The sequence below is a fragment of the Musca domestica genome, unplaced genomic scaffold, assembly GCF_030504385.1.
Source record: "Musca domestica strain aabys unplaced genomic scaffold, Musca_domestica.polishedcontigs.V.1.1 8, whole genome shotgun sequence".
Taxonomy (NCBI): domain Eukaryota; kingdom Metazoa; phylum Arthropoda; class Insecta; order Diptera; family Muscidae; genus Musca; species Musca domestica.
The window spans coordinates 10,457,342-10,479,276 of NW_026712409.1; the positions used below are offsets into that span (position 1 = coordinate 10,457,342).

The window sequence follows — 21,935 nt, forward strand, 5'->3', positions numbered from 1 at the left end:
TCTGTCGCCACCCCAATTACTGAAGGTAATTTGTCGTAGAAAAGAGAGAACACCAATAAAACTATGAAATCATATATTCAATTACACTAATTATATTTCTGTGTTTTATTTCTTGCTATTTTCTTTCTTTTTACACCACACGCGCGAATCACCCGCACCACATCTTTCACCTACACATCATCACATCTCTCATCACATAAAATAACTCTGGGGAGTTTTGTTGTTACTGCCGCTGTCGAAGCCATTCTCCCCACTCCCCTGAGTTAAACAAAGTCTTTTTCGTATATGCAACGGAATAGAGAATTTAAATCCATTGGGTTTACCAATTTGGTCAACTGTTACACAATCTGGTAACATGTTTTGACAATAATTTCATTTGAAAACTGCTCAACACTGGTTGATGTCGATAACGACGTGCAACCGTTATCAACGTCTTTCATACAAGTGTTGCCACTTAATTGCAATGATATATGGGAATTTATGCTGTAAAATCCAACCAATGACAAAATAATAACACCAAAATTATTACATTTTAATCCAAAACTCCCAATTTAAAAGTTTCACAATGCAATAAAACTACGTTTACAGATTCTTCTTGGTAAAATTAAATTTTATTCTTGTATAAATTAAACAAAAATAATAATAATTATTAATACGTAATACCAAACGTAACCTAATTTCGATGTATATTTCCACATTACACTTAGCTTTGTAGAGGCAAAGAAAAGAACAAATAAACTAGGAAATAAGGTAGCAAGAAGAATAGTTTAAGTTTAGAAAAATAAATAATTTTTAAGTTGACAGTGTTAAAGATTTTCATAGTTATGCAAAATTAAATGGGGTCCACAAATGGTTTGTTGTTAATAAACCATAATCGATTTGTAATCATCATCAGCACCATCATTATTGTCAAGTACTAGTTGTTTTTGCTGGCTTGTATTGTATTTTTATGGTAGTATTATTTAGTTTTTTTTTTTTTATAAAGAAATGAAAAATGAAAATAAATACATAGCTACATAGATGTAAAACTGTATAGAAATCACCAAAAATTTAAACTAATTTAAAGTAAGATTTCCCTTTTTTTTATATAATAATCATCTTTGTACAAAACTTTTAAAGTTTTATAAGCGGAAAAATTACATTTTTGTAAGTTTGTATGTGTGTGTGTGTTTCCCTTCCTTTTATAATTATTAACTAGAGTAAATATAATTGTAGTGTTAAGTAAAGCTATAGTAGCTGGAGCTTTATGTTCTGCTTCAAAACGATCTTTACCCCACTCAGTGGACACCATTTGAAATTGTTGGTGTACGTTCATAGGTGCGCCGATGCATTTCATCGACACTCTTGAGGTAGTAGGTGCCCGGGAATAAAGCACTTATGCTGCCTGTGGGCGTATAGGGTGCGGCATGATTGTTCTTTTCACGTATTTCCATTAGTTCGGAAAACAGCTCGGGCGCCACTTTCTCGCGCGAATTCAGCAAAGGCATAACATAGTCTAATTTTTCAACGAATTTCTGGAAGACATCGGAATTTGAGGTCACTTTAATAGAGTACATTGACGCGGCCAAGCCGGATCCATACGAAAACACAGCAATACGTTTGCCTACCAAGTTTTCGGGCTTTTCACTGACCAGCAGCGATACTAAACCTGAATATACCGATGGAGTGTACATATTGCCAACTTGATTGGCCAAAAGCAGGGACTTTTTCGTCTTCTCTTCGAAGACATTGGCAAATTGTGTCATGAATGCCTTTTCCACATCACGATCGAAGTAGGTGGTGGCCAATGTATGGTTGTTGAATTTTTCTAATGCGGGATATTTTTGGGCGCGTTTTGTCTCATCAGCAGTAAGCAAGAAGTCATTGAAAACCAAGCGGGCCACAGATTTTTGTACTAATTTACAGAATGGTGTGTGGAAAAGAATGGCATCAAAGTTGTCCAAGCCTTCCTTTCCAGTTTGGGGGTTGAGTTTTTCGAATTTCTTGCGATACAGCTGATAGCAGGTGTCCAAGGCCGACAGATAGCATTGTATAGACAATTTACCATCAACTGTGGGATATTCTGAACTTAAATCCGGTTTGTAGAAATCGTAGGCATGTTCCATGTGTGTTGCTCTCAGACCTCTTTCGAAAACCAAAGGAGCATTTGGTCCTACAAGCATGGCAATGGCCCCCGCGCCACCCGTTGGACGGGCTGCACCCTTGGCATAAACAGCAATGTCAGCACAAACTGCCAACGCCAAACGACCATCCCAACTCGACGATTCCACCCAGTTAATAGAGTTGAACAAAGCAGCAGTACCGCCATAACAGGCATTTGTGGTATCAATACCTTCCATATCGGTATTTCCACTATCGGCAAAGAGTTGCATCAACACAGATTTCACCGATTTCGATTTGTCCACAATAGTCTCCGTACCAACTTCCAAGCGACCAATATCGGTTGCTTTGATTTGATGTCTTTCCATAAGGCGGGTTACAACAGTCAGGCACAGAGAATTGACATCTTCACGATCGGAACAGAAACCCATTTTAGCTTGACCCAAGCCAATGGTATATTTGCCAGCCGAGGCTCCATCGAATTGTTCCAGTTCGGTTTGGTCAACATATTGTGAGGGGAATAAAACCTCAACGGCTAAAATACCAACATTTTCAGGCCACATTTTTATTGGTGTTTTGTAACTATTTACAGCTTCAAGAAAGTAGAAGGAAATAAAATTAAGCTGAAATTAAACAAGAAAAAAAATAAACAGAAATACATTATTAGTAGTGGAATAAAAGTTGCAAAAAGTTTTAAATATGTAAAGATGTTTCATGTGGCAACTCTTAGTTTATCGTTTCCGTCCGCTACAACCACCCTCACTTATAAAAAATGCGCTAATCAACATTGTTTTTCGACCTCTTGCTTTTTGAAAAATCAGTTGCAAAACAACTCGCGCATTTGTTTCCCTCGGATCCATAGAAAAATAAACACTGTGCAAATAATTTTTAAAAAAGTATTATAATAACAAAAAAATTGCCCCTATGTACTGTATTCGTGGTATATCTAGATTTCTCCACATTTGACATTCTATTGAGTTTAATTGTAGTGCTTATGCAATTCTTCTTCTTCCACTAATTCCATTTGGGTATAAACTCGATTTGATGACATTGTTACAAAACAGGACAAGACCAATGCAACATGCATTGAAATTGTGCTAATCAACACTGTTTTTTAACTTTCGTCAGTAATCGTTCATAGTTTGGCACGGTCGGTTATATTTTGTGGATGTCGCAATGAATTTGCAAAACTAAGAATATTTAGTGTTCACCAAAAGAAAAAACCAAAAAATCAAATGGTAAAACCAAAAATTGTGTAATTGGCAATACATAGAAAAACTATAGGTATTAACTACGCGCTTTGTGTAAATGTGAGCCACAGTGAAAAATCGGGTTCATTTTCTTCGGGATTAATTGAAAAAAAAAAAAAAAACACAGTCTAAATAATATTTAAGAAAGTGTTATAATTAAAAAAAATCTAAATAAAAAAATCAAACGGTATTGTTTTCCTGGTTTATCTAAATTTTTCTATTTGTGAGTGAAAATTTGCCATTCTATTGAGATTCATTGTAGTGTTTATGCAACTCTTCTTCTTCTCCTAACTTCTTTTTGGTATACACAGGAATTGATGACATTGTCGCAAAGGAGCCAAAACAATAACAACGTACACTAAAATTGCGCTAACCAACACTATTTTGCAACTTTCGTCAGTGATCGTTCATCATTCGGTAAGCTCGGTTTTCTTTTGTGGATGTCGCAATGAGTTTGCAAGAATAAGAGTATTTAGTGCTTCCAAACTGTAACAAAAACTTAAAAATTGAGTGCAAAATTAAAAAATTGTGAACATAATAATAAAACAACTAGATTATTTCCCAAGCACTTTGTGGGAATGTGAGCTAGTCGCAAACCAACTGGTGCATTTGTTTGTCGGTGGTCGTTTAAAGCTCGGTTCGTTCGGCCTTGTTTCCCTCGGGTTCACAGAAAAATAACTCCCGTGCAAATAATTTTAAGAAAGTGTTATAATCACATATACAAACTTGTGTAAATTATGACAAATAATTGTCCCTGTGTATCGTTTTCATGGTATATCTACATTTCTAAAAATTTGACATTCTATTGAGATTATTTGTAGTGCTTATGCAATTCTTCTTTTTCCCAAATTCCATACACTCAACTGATGACATTGCATCAAACAGGACACAACAATAACAACGTACACTAAAATTGCGATAACCAACACCAACTTTGCACCTTTCGTCAGTGCTCGTCCATCGTTCGGTAAGCTCGGTTTTCTTTTCTGGATGTCGCAATGAATTTGCAAGAATAAAAATATTTAGTGCTCACAGATATTAAAACTGTAAAAATGAAGTGTAAAATTCGAAAATTGTGTATATAGCAAATTATAAAACAGCTATAGTTATTTTCAAAGCACTTCATGTAAATCCGAGCCAACGTGAAAAATCCGTCGCAAAACATCTCGTGCATTTCTTTGTCGGTGTTCGATCGGTCTTGTTTCGCTCGGGTTCATAGAAAAATAAATACTGTGCAAATAATCTTTAAGAAAGTATTATAATTACAAAAAAACTCTACATTTCTCAATATTTGATATTCCATTGCGATTAATTGCAGAGCTTATGCAATTCTTCTTCTTCCCCTAATTCCATTTGGGTATACACTCGATTTGATGACATTGCTGCAAACAGGACAAAACAATAACAGCGTACATTAAAATTGCGCTAACCAACACTATTTTGCAACTTTCGTCAGTGATCGTTCATCGCTCGGTAAGCTCGGTTTTCTTTTGTGGATGTCGCAATGAATTGCAAGAATAAGAATATTTAGTGCTCACAAAGAGTAAAAAAACTAGATTGGTGAAATAAGAAATTGTGTATTTAGCAAATTATAAAACATTTTGAGACATATTCTTAACGCTTGGCGTAAATGTGAGCAAAGTAAAAAATCAGTTGCAAAAAAAACTCGTTCTTTTCTTCGTCGGTTCGTACATTCGTTTCGTCGGTTTCAAGGAAGTGTCGCTTGAGTTCGGTAGTGATTTTTTAACTAATATATTTGCAAAAAAATCTTGCCCATCATTGTCGGTGTTCGTTTGAAGTCGGTTGGTACATTCGTTTCGTCGGTTTTAATGAAGTGTCGCTTGAGTTCGGTAGTGAATTTTAAAATTAAAATATTTGAAGAAAAAATGTTGCTTAAAAAAGGGAAGTGAAGTGCACATAGAATGTTACAGATTCTAAATGAACAAAAAGAAACATTTAAAATGCATAGCTTATTGCATTTCAACGAGTGTGCCGGTCTTCTTCTTATTTTCATGTCACATTGATAAAACTGAGTTGATGACAAATCATAGACAGTGTTGTAAAACGCCTAAGTTATCAAGATAAATCGTGTGTACTTCTTTTAAATACAATAAAAATGCAATAAAAATAGTTTCCTTTTCCGGTATCAATAAACAAGACTAACATTGAAAAAGTAAATATAACATATGATTTATATACATTACACCTTTGAGCAGAAAAAATTACATATTTTTTGGATTGAATGTTGCAATTTGGTAAGTTTGTAATTTAATGCAACAAACCTTTAAAATTCAATATGTTTTTTGAAACTTTTAATCAAAAATGTAAAGTAAAATATTTCCAGTACAATGTAGCGGCAATGTAGCTCTTCTTCTTTATTATATGTATGCATAGTGAATGAACATCACAGTGTTGTATAACGTAGAAATATTTATGCAATGAAAACAGTGTTGTCAATGAAAATATGACTTAAAGAAACCGACAAATTGGGAACATATGTAAATGTTAATATGAAATTTAAATGTTTCATATGAAATTTTTGGATGTTTCAAAAAATTTATTTGGTATTGTTTTTTTTTATATCGCATTTCGTATCGTCATGCAGAAAGTGGCAATTTAACTTCTAAGCCAATAAGAAACACATACATTGCGAATGTTTAAAATGTTGATTGAATGCCAAGACATATTTTAGTACCAATACAACATTCAAAATAATAAAATAACACTTTCACCGTATTTGTCTGTTAATAAAATGACCATGAATTAAATGTTTATAACTGGTCAATTGTTGTTGTAATTTGGTCTTAGTTTTTTTGTTATCGAAATTTCAAACCTTTCTGGCCTGGTTTACAAGCAGCAAGTTAGTAAATATTGGCTCTATGATTGCGTTATTGACAGACAAGCCTCATCTTTTGTGACCAAGTAAACAAAAGCACTAAATATAAACACCAGCTTTGAAGAGGGTAAATAAAATCAAGTCGCATGAGAGGTTTTGATATGTTGACAAAATTTCGATTTCGAAATGGACATCATCTACATGTTGTAATAAATTATGTATTGGTTGGTCACATAACTAATATAATATTTCCGGTTTTATTAGTTTCTATTAAATCAATAGGTGTAAAAAAACATCACTGAATTCATGCCCATGTAGCTACAAGCAAATTGAAAAAATGGGAACCATTTTTGGTTTTTTTTTACAAAGAATGTCTTATGCACCTCTAATGGAAATATTTATGATTAAAATCTTGGCTAATGTGTAATAAAACCCATGCAAAACCTTTGAATTAAACATTACTTTGTTTTTTTTTTTTTTCAAAGAAATCATATTACATTTTAACTAAAAAGCCCATGCCTTACCCACACACACACTGGGGCACACACTTCAATAACTTTCTCCTAAAACTGTAAAAACAATCTCAAAATCACAATGAGCTGCAATTTAAAATCCATAACAACATAACTTTTTCGTTTTTATTTTTTTTTATTTCGGTATCCAGAGAAATAAACCAAGCATATTTTCTCTTTACAAAATGTTTGTTGTGTGTTCTGTTTGTTGTTGTTGTTATTTTTGTTTTGCTGTTGCAGTTGTCTTTTGTTTGTAAACGAAATAAGTTTGTCAGACTTTCTGACTGGAATATCAACTAGAAGCGCAAGTTAGTGGCGCATCGTTTGTCTGTTGTGTCACAAAAGCACAGATACGGAAAAGCATACAGGCCCAACTCATTTGCTGTAGACCACTTAAGCCAGTTTTATTGTAAATGAAATTTCAAAAATTTCTTTTAACAAGGTTGGCTCGAAAAGTTGACATTAGGTGGGAATGTGTAAATGAAACTATAAAAGATGTGGGACAATTTTATGTTTTAATTTCTTGGTGTATATTTAGAAGGTCAGTTCGAAACATGAGGTTTAAAAAGATTATGAATGTCAAGTATTGGAGTTATTTGCCAGGATATATTTGCAAAATAAAACAAAAACACTAAAACCATCTATTGTCAAAACAGATTTTTTAAATAAAACCATTAAAGACAGTCTTAAAGTCGGACGAAGCCGATTTTATGATACCCTTCACCACATTGCATATTTGGTAGGGCTTCACATAACAAATAAAAGTTTTTATGGGGAATTTGTGAGAATTAAATCATACCAACTATGATTATAGTTATAATTTAAAGTCTGAATCGATTCGTTCGAAGACATCTGTTTTCGATTTTGCTTAGAAATGTTTTCTGAATATTGGTTTATTGTTAGACAACTATTTTTTGGAAGAATGAAACCAAAATAGGAATTAGACAAAAATATTTTCAAAAATTAATCTTCTCTTTACACCTCCTCACAAATAGTCAGTTTTTTCGAATGCCCAGTAATAGAAACATGTTTTATGAAAAATTTTGATGAAATAAACATTAATTAATCAATGTTCGTTTTTTTTAAATCAAAATGGATATCATAGACTATTGTGTCATTTACTATTGCTTTATTGTTTTTCCATAACTTATTTCCTGTTTCCTTTCTAACTGAAAAAAATGAATTTGTCTGCTGACACTTTAAAATCATCACTCTTTTTATTTTTTTTTTGCGGGAGAGTGTTAATGACCGGTGAAAGAAAATATCAACACAATCTTGAAATATTGGTGAGCAATACGTTTCTAATCATTTGTCAGCCATTCATTATTTTTTCTGAAAAAAAAAATGTGGAAAAATCTGGTGATGTTTGTATTTTTGAAGGGGAGATGGATTCTTGTTCTATGAAGATAAATTTGTAAACATTGTTCATTTGATATTTAATTTCTTCTTCAATTATTTAATTTTATATTTTTTTCCATTGAGAATGCAAAAAACAATTTTTCCGGATTATTATAGTTTGTCTGTAGGGTACGTTCAGTTAACGTAAATGAGACGTACTGTTTTGGAGGTAGTTTTATCACTTTAAACATTCAATACCTTCCTAATGGTTTTAGGCGGACAGAGCAGGCAAGCTGTTACCAACAGCATATATTTTTCGGTAATTTTCTACATAGAGATCTCATTGGGAAAAAAGTTGCTTTAATTTATTCTGACTTACAAAATATTGAGATTTATTATCCATCAAGAAAAAGGTTTTTTGGTAGAGGGAAGATATATAATCCAACGTTTTCCTCATCTACAGTTTTGCTACTGGCTAGAAAGACCACCCTGTTAACTATACTTCTCCATAAACCCTTTTTTCACTTTCTCACTTATCTCTCCTATCCCCTACAATCATAAAATTAAGACCTCCGGTAACTCCCGGTATCTTCGTTGTTGAAGTTCGTGATGGGTTCTACAGCCTATGAATAAAAAAAATTGCCCGATATTCGGTATTTTGATGATTTCAGCAACATTATTCACCGGAATGGTTTCAAATTTCGTATTGGAAGATCTTAATGGCTACAACAACCTATGGTAAAACATTTCGTATGCAGCTTCACGTTTTCGTATGACCCCCATATAACGGTACCTCCCGATATTCGGTATTTTCATGATTTTTGCGACATTATTCACCAGAATTGTTACAAATTTCGTATTTTAAGTTCGTAATGGGTACTACAGCTTATGGCAAAAAATTCGTATGCAGGTCTATCTATGTCTTTGTATTGTCCCCATATAACGGTTTTCATTTATGTTGTAGTTTTCGATTTTTTTTTTTTGAAAAATTTCAAGTTCCTTCCAAATGGTGGAGCGTTTTAAAAGTTCCGCCCAGCTTTTTTACTTGTTTAGTCATTCCATAGATATGGGCGTACAACTGACAAGAAATTTATTTCAGACCAAACATTTTCACTTCTTTTATAGGAGCAATTATTTTGCCATGAACGGATACTAATAAATTCGTGATTTTTGGTACTTGGTTGGTAATATTTAACCAAATAATATTCGTATCACAAAACTACAGTCTAATTTTGGTAAAAGTCGTTTAAAGTATATCCATGTTTTATCCTTCAACGACGTTGAAACTGAGATGCAAAGATTTGAGTGAAAGATGCCGTGCCAATGGACAGGATCCAAAAATGATTTAGATATCTTGCCTTTTGCAAAAAAAGGTAGTGAAAGTGCCAACCCATACCACTTATACCGATGATTGAACAGCATCATTGGCCTTAAACATTTTGTGGGTAGAAAACGCCTTTTGAAGGAAGTCCATAATGGTAGGTTCATGTTAAAATTAAAAATGTTTACATTTCAGCAAGACATAAATTTCAAAAACGTAAAGTTGAGTATATGGTATATTTAGTGACATATTATAAAGGGATGCCTGCGCCGCAATGGAATTCTGCCGCCTTTTCCCTTATAATTTGATATTACTATGCCATGCTAATGAGGCCAAGCCGCTTATGTGTCACCTCATCTCAAGGCATTATTCGAACAGCACCACGAAACAGCTCAAAATTTGTAACCATTGCAATTTGGACAAATTAGCGTTTTGACATGATCATACCTATTTTTAAATTTTTCAAAGGCGTGTCGATCCACCAATAATTCATGATATCGATTTCCAATCAAAATCTATTGAAAAGTCTTGCTAAAACCTTCAAAGTGCCTGGAGGATACAAAACAATTTTTGGTTCGATGCCACGATAGTAAGCACCATACGTGATGTGCCGTACAATATTTTCAAAGCCAAACAATTTTTGTACCAACGTGGACACACAACACAAACGAGATATCAAGCATTCAATGTAACATCAACCACACTTTCGTATCGTCCCCATGTTATCACATTGCCTGTCTAGGCATTCCAACACATAGCTAACTTTATTGCAAAGACAACGTGTAAACGGTTGTGATGAGCACAATTTGTCTTAAAAAGGTGTTAATTAAACAGGTAAATCCCATTGGAATTTGGGTCATTACCAAAGCACTTCTTATTGCAGCAATCCGTTTATGGCGCAATGGACGAAAATATCGATATCCATTTGGATATTGAGAGGTAACGGCAAATACGTCAATATCGCCTCAATATTTACAAAATATCAATGAATTAGTCAGCGAATCATTTTTACCAGGAGAAAATACAAATTTCTTTTTTGTTTACCAAAAATAAACAATTTCTTTTTTCTTGGAATCAATGCCAATTTAAACTAAACATTTCATGGAATTGTTTAAAAAATTGTTTTGTTGAGCTTTTTGTTTTATTATTATTATTTTTTTTTTAATTATTAAGGATATTGAAAAATAATTACTTTTGTTTACGTTTATCCTTCGTTGCAGAGTAACACGACTTTTGTTTTCACTTTTTATTTTTTTGAAATTCTTCAAATGTTTTTTTTTTTTGTATTATTATTGATTTGCCGATCACAACCAACCGTTTAAGTGAAAACCACTTGTGTAACTGACACAACGTCTGCCAATGAGTTTCGTTAAACACTCACTGATCATCAACATCGGCAGCAACAATACCAGAAACCTCAAAAATGTTTTTTTTGTATTGAACGTAATACACAATGAACTGAGAGAGCAGTACAAGAATTTAGGCCCAATATGAATGATTTCGATTTCGTTTTGTTGGCTAGCTGGCGGGTTGGCTGGAGAGTAGTGGCGCTATTGTTTATACTCTGACGCTCTGTGTGTGCATGCATTAGCTGCTGCTGCTACCGCCGACGTTGAACTTTTTTTTTGAATTGTTGCCTCAGCTCAGCAGTAGCAGCAGGCACCTATGGATCACCACATTTCGCCAAAGGTCTGGGGCGCGTGTAATCTTTCGCTTCCAACTTTTCGTTGTGCGCCTAACTCAAAAGAAAGAAAATTTTGGTTGCGTCACAATGGCAAATGCTGATATCTTATTTGTTTATTTTCAATCATTTACGACTTTGCACTTTGCGCCTTTATTGTGTGTGCGGTGGGGAATTGGAACAATACAATTTTTCATCAACAATGTCATCGAATGGGTTACTACTTATTCTGGAATTCTGCATACGAACAATGCTATTTGTGAGAAAGTCGTATTGAGTTCTTTTTCTATTTCCATGTGCGTCTTATCTTTATTGGGGAAATGCAAGCTGATAACTTTTGGACGTCTATAGTTGTTTTTATATTCTATATCTATTGATTGCTTGGTTTTTAGGTTTGTCGTCCGATTGGCAAGTTGGAGGGAAATTTTGAAAGTCATTTGATAAGCCAAGAAGCCATACCTTTGAATTAGTAGCAGACAAAACCATGCTATCTTTATTGGATAATTAATATTATTTAATTTTTTTTCAAAAGGTGCGTATCGTCTGATATGCTTTTAAAAAGTTCGCATGGGAATAACTAGCCAGTGACCTTTTTTCCATTAGCTAATGTAAATACATATTGTTGTTTTACTCTTTGTTCTCTCAACAGCTTCTTTTGTTCTCTTGATAGGCTATTTCCTCATTGTCATTAAAATAGAAATTGTGGCACTTTGTACTTTACATGTTTTTTTTTAAACAATAAATAACGCAATAACTGAAATTAAAATTTTGGGGATAGAAAATACATATAGAAGCGAAGAGGAAAGATTTATAGAGTTAGGATTGTGGTTTGTCTGGGGAATGTCTTCGGCCAAATACCATATGATGATGGTATCCATGGTACAATGCAGAGAAGGTGGGGTAAGTTGGAAAATTTTGCAAGTAAAGAGGTAGGTCTATGATACCATATGATTTTAATTTTTTTATTTTCTTGGCCTAATATGTCATCTTTATTTGTTTATGTATGTGTTTTCTTTTGAATAACAAAAAAATTGTTCAGAAAAAATTCAAATTCGGGTGTTTTCAAAATGTTCATTTCAACGCATGCATCGACAAAATCTAGAGTTTTTGTAGCGGAATTATCCTTTAGAGATATATAGTACATGATTTTGAAAAGAAGTGTTGACCTTTCATTCAGTTATCGCGGTTTTCAATTATTTATTCAAAATATATGCAACAAGTTGTTTGATTTTTTATTGTTTTGATACTAATTCTGACATTACAAGCCAAACAGGTAGACCTCTATACTTGCAATTTTTTCAAAGTTGACCTACCTTCTCTTCATTGTACCATGGAATTACTATTAAAATACATTCAAAAAGTAGATAAATATTATATAAACAAAACAACTTGTTGCATTGATTTTGAATAAATAAACAAAAAAAAAACGCGAAAATTGAATGAAAGGTCTACCTTTATTTTCAAAAATATTATCCTATATTTCTGTTAAGATTTATTTCGCTATAAAAAATGAACTTTTAATACCCTCCCTCCATTGTAAAACAATTTTTAATAAAAGTATTTGAATTCAAACGTGGATAATGTTGTTAATTTTTTTAGAAAGCCATAAAGTGGGTGAGACCGTTATATGGAGGCCATACCAAAGCGGGAACCTATTTTGGCAATTTCATACTTCAAGGATTTTCACCTACCAAGTCTTCTTAAATACTACATTTGAAACAATTTCGTGGGTAAATGTGACTTGGATTATCAAAATACCGAATATCGGTGGGTATCGTTATATGTGTGCTATAGTAAAACGTGGACCTATATATACAAAAAGTCTCGCCACCGGAGCTAGAACCCATTATGGCCTACAAATACCAATTTTTAGACAAATTCGTAGAAAAATTTGACAAAAAATCATCAAAATACCGAATATAGGGAGGTACTGTTATATGGCGGCTTTATCAAAACGTGGACCGATATATCTCAATTTCAATACCAACTTATCTCAGACACAATACAAATTGTTCTGCTAAATTTTGAGGCTCTACGTCAAATAATGTCGGATCACGGACATCATTAAAAACGACTTGGAATTTTATGCTGACCATGAATATATTTTATGGAGTCTACGATGAATATTTAGGGATGTTACAAACGCAAGGTGGGGGCATAAAAATCGATTGGATTCTGTGCCCTATCTTGATTTCATTGTATCATGATGGGATCCATGTCTGAGAAGATCGTAAGAGTTTCTATCCCCCAACTGCCCAAGTAGATGTTCAATCGTCTCTAAAACTTCTTTATCTATTGTGCCATGTTGAGGTCAGATATGTGATACTGCAATGGTCAGTCAATAGGCCTATCACTATTCTTTGATAAGTCCTACTAAGTGATAGAATAGAGCTTATTCTTCTGCTCGAGATTATCGGTCAGATGACCTTAACAGACTCATCAATCGGTAACCAGCCATTCCGTGCAGTGTAAATATGTCCTGGAACCCAGCGAAGCTTAATGAGTCCACGTGTTTGAGGGAGGGTTTTTTTGTTGTTAAGAGTGGCCCTCGATTTAATGCCACTTCATAGCTTTGAGGGGCGCTTGACTATCTACACATACAGCAACTGTTCCTCTAATGACACTGCAGTGATCCCTAAACATTTCGGCTGCCTTCTCGTTTGCAATAATCTCCGCCCGACAAAACGCTACAAATGTCATTATGCTGATATGAGTGTTTAAAGATTGGATTATAGCGGAATATACCATCTTGAAGTCTTATGTATAAATGACCAGACCGTCCAGAGGAGGTTCACCACCAGCACGGGCAAATTTACTGAAAGTTTATTAAAACATTATCAAAAAGCTTGCTCTGTTAAGAAAGTTCATCCCGCTCTTCTTTCATTTTATGGTCAGTTTTGTTCCCAGAAGCAGATATTGGGTCCAAATTTACAATGTTGGACATTAAACCACCAACAATTATCGATCCCTCGTCGTTGGCAGCAATTGGGGCTTTGTTACAAAATTTTGCGGAAAGATTTGGGTGTGAAGCCAAGTGCAAGAAATTAATGATAAACGACCTACCGCAGCGCAAAATTTTTTGGAAAGTTGGGCAAAGATCTGCTTTTTTATCGAATAATCGAGCCAGGGTGCCAATTTGGTTTATTTAGTTATAAATGAAATTAAAATACCTTACAAGAATAAAGTTACTATCTTTTCCTTTGAAAATGTTTGATTATATATTCAAAAAATTTTGATCTATTATTAATAGTTATTATATTTTTGCATATGAATTTAAAATTAATTAAAAAATAACCCCATGACATGATGGTTATGAATAGAAATCGATTACAGCGTTCCCCTATAATTATTAATAGCCCTTATTAGATCAAAGAGGGTTTTCACTTTTTTAATTAATCATTATTTATTGCGTAGCCGGCTACATAATAATGAAATTACTGTAATTAACAAAAGTACCTGGTTCAATGCGATTAAATGCTGGCTGAATGCGACAAATTAGGGTAATTGAAATTGCATGTTGGTGTATTTATTTATTTTTTAATTTGCAAATTGGATTGTTAAACCTATAGGATATGTGAATAAAGCAATTTGATAAAACTACATCAATTTAGACAATTTAAGGGCCAAATGCAAACACTAAATGTTCCTGCCTTCCTTGTGTGGACCATGTTCCTGTCTGCCAAAATCGAACGATCAACAGCATACGATAAAGTGCAATGTATAAGAACTGACCACTCATATACAGTCAATTCTGCATAAAGGGAATTCTTGAAAATTTTCAATGTGTACCAATTTTTTTTTTATTAAAAGCTGGGGCCATTCTCTATATAAGGTCGACCAGTAAGCCCATCCAACAAATAGTCAGAAGACAAAATTGTGAGAGTCTGAAACAACTACGTTTATTGTCAAATTTTGGACAAAAGTAGGCTTCTTGGTCGACCTTATATAGGCCACGGCTCGGCTTGTTTTAAGTAACAAGTAAGGCCTACATAAGATCGGCCAGGAAGACTATGTTTTGATTATTAACATAATATTAATTTAAAATGTTTTCCGAAAATAGGATTTGATTTTAAGAAATTGATTTTTAGTGAATGGACTTGATTTTAGTATCGTACCATTGTTAACCAAGAAATCGCTGAAATGCCCACTATACAAGTCCAAAATACCATTCCAAAACCAATTACCCTCTATTGCATAAATTGCGACATAAAAAAATGGTGTAATTTATAGCGGTACCCAGTTCATACCGTTTAATTGAATGCGACAAATTAAGGTAATTGAACTTGCAGTTTTGCATGTTGCTGGATTTTATTTTATTTTTTCTAAATTGGAAATAATCATTAAATCCATATGATAAACAATTAAAGCAATTTAATACAATGTACCAATATAAACAATTTAATGACACAATGCAAGACTTTGAATGTCCCTGTCGCTTTCCTCATCTAGATAAATATTTTTTTTATCGAACGATCAATAGCATAGGACAAAGTACAACGTGCAAGAGCTACAGGCAAATCTGCATAAATGGAAATCTTCGTTAAAAAAAGTTAAACAAATATATTTTTTTGATTGAGGAAAATTGAGTGAACATATTTTTGTTAACAGGAATAGAAAAAAAACTTAAAAATTTAGGACCTGTGTTCATTCTATTATTAAGAGAAAAACTAACGAAAGAGTGAAACAGAAAAACGAGTAAAAAAGCTGTAAGTTCGGCCTAGCCGAACTTTGAATACCCTCCCATTTGGAACGAATTTGGCAATTCTCAAAAACAATAAAATCCGTTAAAAATTTTGTTAAAATCTTAAAAATACCGAATGTAGCTGTTATATTACTGTTTTGTCATAAGCCATATTCAAATGCGAAGCTAGAAAAAAGAAATCGGTGAATAATGTACCTAAAATCATCAAAATACCGAATATCGGGAGGTACTGTAATATTGGAGCTATGCGAAGACGTGGACCTGCACAGACAATTTTCTGCCTTAGGCAGTAGTATCCATTACTAAACTTCGAATAATGCCGCTAAAATTATCAGAATAGCGAATATCGGGGGGTACCGTTATATGGGGGCTATACCAAAACGTGGATCTACATGGACCATTTTCAATACCAAAAGTCTTGCAGATATCAATCTACTTCAATTCGTTTGGAAGCTAGAGTGATTTCCACAGACGGAAGGACATCGCTAAGTCGACATAGAATTTTATGCTCATCAAGAATATATGTACTTTGTGGGATCTAAAATGTATATTTCGAGGTGTTACAAACGGAATGAAAAACTTAATGTACCCTGTATATTATGGTGGAGGGTATAACAAGGGGAAAATAATTTTAACGCGTTGTCTTTAGTCATTGTACTCTTCCAACTAATTCTGGAATGACTGCTTTATTCTCCAAGGCAGATTGTGCATAATTTGCTTCCCAATGTCTCTCGCCGCAGATTGTTGGACACTTACAGAGTAAATTCTCGACCGTTTCAGTTATATAAGGAGATGATGCCTATTGTGAACACTACCGAATATCGGGAGACATCGTTAAGGGTATTTCCTACATCAAAAAACACCAACAACTCCTACAATCTGGCTTATATGGGGACTATACCAAAACGTATACCACTATGACCCATTTTCAAAACTAAAAAATTTACGCACTCAAAATATATTTAAGTAAAATTCAACTTTCTTCATTTCGTTTGAAAACTAGAGCTTTTTTCACCGACAGATAAACAGAAAGGGTAATTATGGCAATTTCAAAAATTTTATATACCATCCATACTAAGATGAAGGGTATAAAATGCTAAAACTATAAATATATTAAATTATACAATACCATAAAATTTTGTTTTAATTACCAAAACTGTTTGTGATGGCCTAAAAGTATGCTAGAACAATTTGAAAAAAATATTTTAAAGCCCCTTTGCATTTGACTCTAACACGACATGTATAACCTATAATACCGCTTAGCTAATTCAGCAACTTTATTCGATCAAAAAGATGTTAAAATTGAACGTGAGAGAACAAGAGAAAATTATGAAGAAGTTACAAAATAGAGTCCGGGCCTAGAGTTATCCCATGTTTTTATTCCCAGTATTCACATTTTTTAACGCCTAAAAGTATGCAATACTTTAATTACAATATTATATCATGAACAAAAATATTAATGACAATATCACAAGGTCTGTAATATTCTCGTGCTCATAGGCGTTCAATTTGCTATATCATAGTTTACTTATCACGGTTCTATACCATTTGGCATTCGGTTGGTTCTTAATTATAATTTGGTTTCTTCTTGGAACGAATTTCTTTTTTTTTTTTTCAAAATATAGCCCGATTTTTATAAAATACCAATTTTCTTTTATGCATATCTGTTTGGCCTCGATCCAATGCAAATTTCATTAATGCAGAAGCAACTGTATTCCATGCCACAGCACGCCGCCCGCATACGCAATCACACGAGATTGTCAACGCACACACATCAGACGGACGAAGAACATCCATGCCAACATATTAACCAATCACAATTGGTTTTCAAGAACATGCCATCGGCAAAAAACTAAAGGAGACTGGAATCAACAAAACCATAAAAACAAACAGATAAAGATGAATGAAAATCGTACTTTTAGTCAAAGATGTGAATATGAAATGAAATACCCAGACATTATGCTCACACCGACCACTTCATCGACGAGATTAAATCATGGATTTCCTTCTTAAAATGCACTTCCACATTCTCGCAGCATTATTCATCCGGTTAACACCACTCTTCAGCATGTGGACATGTTGCATATTTTTTATTTTTGGTGATAATAAAAGAATATATTATGTTATTACATCATGCCCCCTCTCAGCTGTGGCTGGCAACGGTACGACGACGGGCTATTTCACAAAATCCAATCGGACGTTGTAATCCCATACTGAATAACACTAACAACAACCCAACAAGAGTGAGAAAAACTTTCACTTGAATTTTCTACTTTTCCTCAGTGCGATTAGATTTCGTCTTAATTTGTTGACAAACTTTCAACTTACTTGGTTTTGTTGAATGTTTTGTTATTTTACTTCTGTTTTTTTTTTTCTACCGTCACCGATGGCGGTTTTCAAATTTCACTTCTTTTTAATAAAAGTTAATATAAATTTTGATTTAAAAAATCCCTGGAATTGTTCCCTGTTTTCTAAATGTCTAATGAATGTTTTTCTTTCGTCGGCACTGAACACTCAACTGACAGCCACTTGCCACCATGGGGCGTGTTCAGTGCGAAGAGAGCAACAGCCGTGCAGACTGTGTTTAAATGTCACAAACAGCTGTTGGCCAACTGCATTAAAGGGAAACGTAAGATGTAAAGCGTAAAACTATTAGAGAACGTAAAGTTTCAGAGAATGTGTAAGATTAAAACACATTAATAAATATGGTAAGGTCTAGCTCTTCGTATAGCCCTAATATAACGGCACCTGCCGATATTCGGTATTTTTATGATTTTAGCTACATTGTTCACTGGATTTTTTTAAGTTTCGCATGAACCACAACAAAATGGTTTATGACAAAAGTTGCATATGCAGGTCCACGTCTTGGTAGAGACCCCAATATAACGGCTATATTCGGTATTTTTAAGGTTTGAACAGAATTTTTAACGGATTTTATTGAATTATTTGAAAACTTCCAAATTCGATCCAAATAATGGAGCGTGTTTAGAGTTCGGCCCGGCCTGAATTTACTGTTTTTCAATAGTTAGTTTCTATTTCTAATAGTTGTTGTATTTCTAATAGCCAGTAAATAAATGCTCTGTTCCAGAACCTGCAAGAATCTACTAATGTTTAAATTTTGCTCCATATCATAAAGGAAAATATCGCAGTAAAAGTTATAGAAAAAATTTTAAGATTTTTTAAGAAATGGGGTTCCTGACCTATACACATGCATCTGACTAAGCATTCATTCACTCATTCACACATATCGATTTTAGCCAACAAACTTCTAAAGGTTGTTGACACAATATGCGACGTATTAGCCGAATATTAAGCAATAGACACAAACGTGTATTTGCGCAGTCAAATAAAAAATTATTTGGCATTTTGTGAAACATCTGTTTTGTAGAGTTCCATTGACCTAAATTTTTTTTGGCAATCATTCAAAAAAAAAAAAAAAAAAATTAGAAACAAACAAAATTAAATGCATTTATGAAAATAGAATTCACTGGCTTGGAATTGAACTTTGGAACTTTTATTTTTCAGATGGTTACCGGGACCAATAAAACGCAAGAAATATTGGAATTTACAATATTTGAACATTACTCAACATAACCACATTCATCATGTTCAACAGTTTCCTGCTCATACCTCCTCTAAAATGTCCTTAACTTGATAAAAATCGACTGGAAGTGTGATTTCGAAAAATTTTAGAAATATATATATATATCTGATATGAAAGACGAGCAAAGATCCCTAAAAATTGGTGCTTCGAATGGCATTGAGGTATTTTCTGCCTAGAAATCTTCAGCACCAGTTCGTGGAAGGAAAAAGGAAGCTATTGAAAACCTCAGCAACCAAATGAGGACATGATATTGAACCTAATTTTCAACGATGTAGACCAGGTAAGTCAATTAATTATATTGTTTTTTTCATCTTTTATATATTTTTTATTTAAAATTTAACTGAAAAAGAAAATTCATAATTTTACGCCAGGCAAATTGTGGTAATTTTCGAAATATCCCACAAATAGTCTTGACAAAAACCATACGTTTTATATGTGTTGTTGACACCCTGTTTTGTCAATAATTCAGCATCAACAGGGCGATATTTTTTATAGCAAAGAATTTATATAGCTAACACATAAACCACAATAAAAAAGAAGGAACCATTTTAATTTCAATAGGGTAGTAAATTAACTGATGCCTAATACTTAATTAAGCCATAAATTGCAAATAACTGCTATGTTCCAGAACCTGCAAGAATCTACTATTTTTATACCCAGCCATATGGCTAGGGAGGGTATACAGGGTGAGCTAAAAAAACTGTAACAAAGTCAAATGTTAATTTTATTGAATGAAAACAAAAAATGTCGGAAATAGCATCAAATTTTAGAATAAGTTTCCATTTGTTCGAATTGGTCACCTTTGGCACGAATTATGACCTTTAAACGGTCAATGAAACCGTCACATGGTGCCCGAATGTTGCTCTGCGGTATCATCACTATGGCCGGCGGTTGAGTTCTGATGGTCAACCGAAGGTGCACATTTTCAGCTGACATCTTTGGCAATTAAACACGATCATTTTGTTTGTTTACAAACTGCTGGACAACGAATGTTTTCTCATCGGAGAAAACTAAATTCGGCACTTCACCACTTTCGGCCAAGTGGAGCAACTCTTTAGCTCTTTTGAGCCTATTTTCTTTCTGTTGCGGTGTAAGTTCTTGCACTTTATGGAATTTCAATGGCTTTAATCTGTCCACCCCTTCTGGCACCTCCCCCACAAAAGGTCAAAAACACAGAAAAAGAAAGGATTATTCTATTTTCCTCTAAATTTGCGAAACCTAATATTTGCATCAGTGCTAGGTCAGGTCGACTCCATAAAGTACCTCCATCACCAAGGGTCAACATTTTGAATAATTATAAATGTGATGTTAGTGTCCGATTGTCTTCAGATTAAACACATAAAAATATTTTTATTTGCCCAAGGTCTGTTGTAAAGATTGAAGATATCGATCCACTCTTTCTAGTACCTCCCCCACAAAGGTTCAAATTTTTGAATATTCATGAAGCTCATGAAACGCCAAAATAATATCCGATTCCATTCAGACTTGGCACATCACAATATCCCTATCAACTCAATATCTGTTACAAAGATGGTAGAGATCGGACCATACCTTCTGGTACCTCCCCCACAAAGGGCCAAATTTTTGAATAACCAAAATGACTATAAAAACCGAAATAAGCACCCGGTTCTCTTCAAATTTCACACGTCCCATTATTTCTACTAATCTACTATCGGTCCACTCCTTCTGGTACCTTCAGCACAAAGGGATAAAATTTTGAATATCCATGAAACTCATAAAACGCGATATTAACTTCCGATTCCATTCAGACTCGGTAAATCTCAATATTTCCATCAACACAAGATCTGATATAATGATGTTAAGATCTGACCACTTCTTCTTCTGGTACCTCCGCCACATAGGGTTAAAGATTCTGCGAACCTCACCCACAAAGCGTCACAATTGTCAATACTTTCAGCTGACAGAACTTACGTAACATGTCAGCGATTCTTTACAACTTGCTATATCTAAATATTTCTCTCAACCAGAAACCTGAGATGAATATGGCATTTATCGGAATTTATGATTTCGCATAAAATTGAATATAAATGTTCGATTTTTCGGTAATTTTGCCCATACCAATATTTTTAACTGTATTAGATGAAGCATGAAAATGGAATACTTCGGTCGACTATATCTGGTACCACTCGCACATTTTAATAGCTTCAAAAAATTATCAAATAGTCCAAACCTGACACTTCGCAATATTTATATCATATTTATTGAGGTCCAATGCGGAATCGACAATATTGGCCTATTCTTTCGGAAACTATTCCATAGTTGACCCTCTAATTTGAATAATCATAACATAAGGCAAAATCTCTTTAAATAATCGAATAAATTGGCTGAAGGTATATATCTGCCGGCAAAACCGAATGATACCTTTTATATTATTTTCATTTAGAGTAGGGTGCATCTGATTCCATTCCAACAGTTCCTTGCTTATTTCTTGCAGCTCTCTTACAACCACACAGTCAATTTAAAGAAAACCTGTTTTGGTATAGCTACGCTCCACACTTACCATCCGCAACAAGTAATGCAGGCGATATTATTTTGTTTCTCTCTTCTAAGCGTTACTGCATCCATAAATT

At 33.8% G+C, this 21,935-nt stretch overlaps 1 protein-coding gene across 2 annotated transcripts; it reads right to left on the minus strand.

The window, feature by feature from the left end:
• Window positions 1–581: 581 nt before the first annotated feature.
• On the minus strand, window positions 582–18,258 carry LOC101892992 (hydroxymethylglutaryl-CoA synthase 1). 2 transcript variants are annotated; one of them, XM_005174831.4, is made up of 2 exons: window positions 18,069–18,258; window positions 582–2,723 (listed from the first exon to the last, which is right to left on the minus strand). In XM_005174831.4, the coding sequence occupies exon 2, from the start codon at window positions 2,661–2,663 to the stop codon at window positions 1,278–1,280; it is 1,386 nt and encodes a 461-aa protein (XP_005174888.1). In that variant the 5' UTR covers window positions 2,664–2,723; window positions 18,069–18,258; the 3' UTR covers window positions 582–1,277. The 2 variants fall into 2 exon arrangements, with proteins under 2 accessions (XP_005174888.1, XP_005174887.1); XM_005174830.4 differs by lacking the exon at window positions 18,069–18,258 and adding an exon at window positions 10,550–10,742.
• Between the last annotated feature and the right edge of the window lie 3,677 nt (window positions 18,259–21,935).

Coding starts and splice junctions, on each gene's coding strand:
- LOC101892992 (XM_005174831.4), bottom strand. CDS start 2,663: ATGTGGCCTGAAAATGTTGGTATTTTAGCCGTTGAGGTTTTATTCCCC.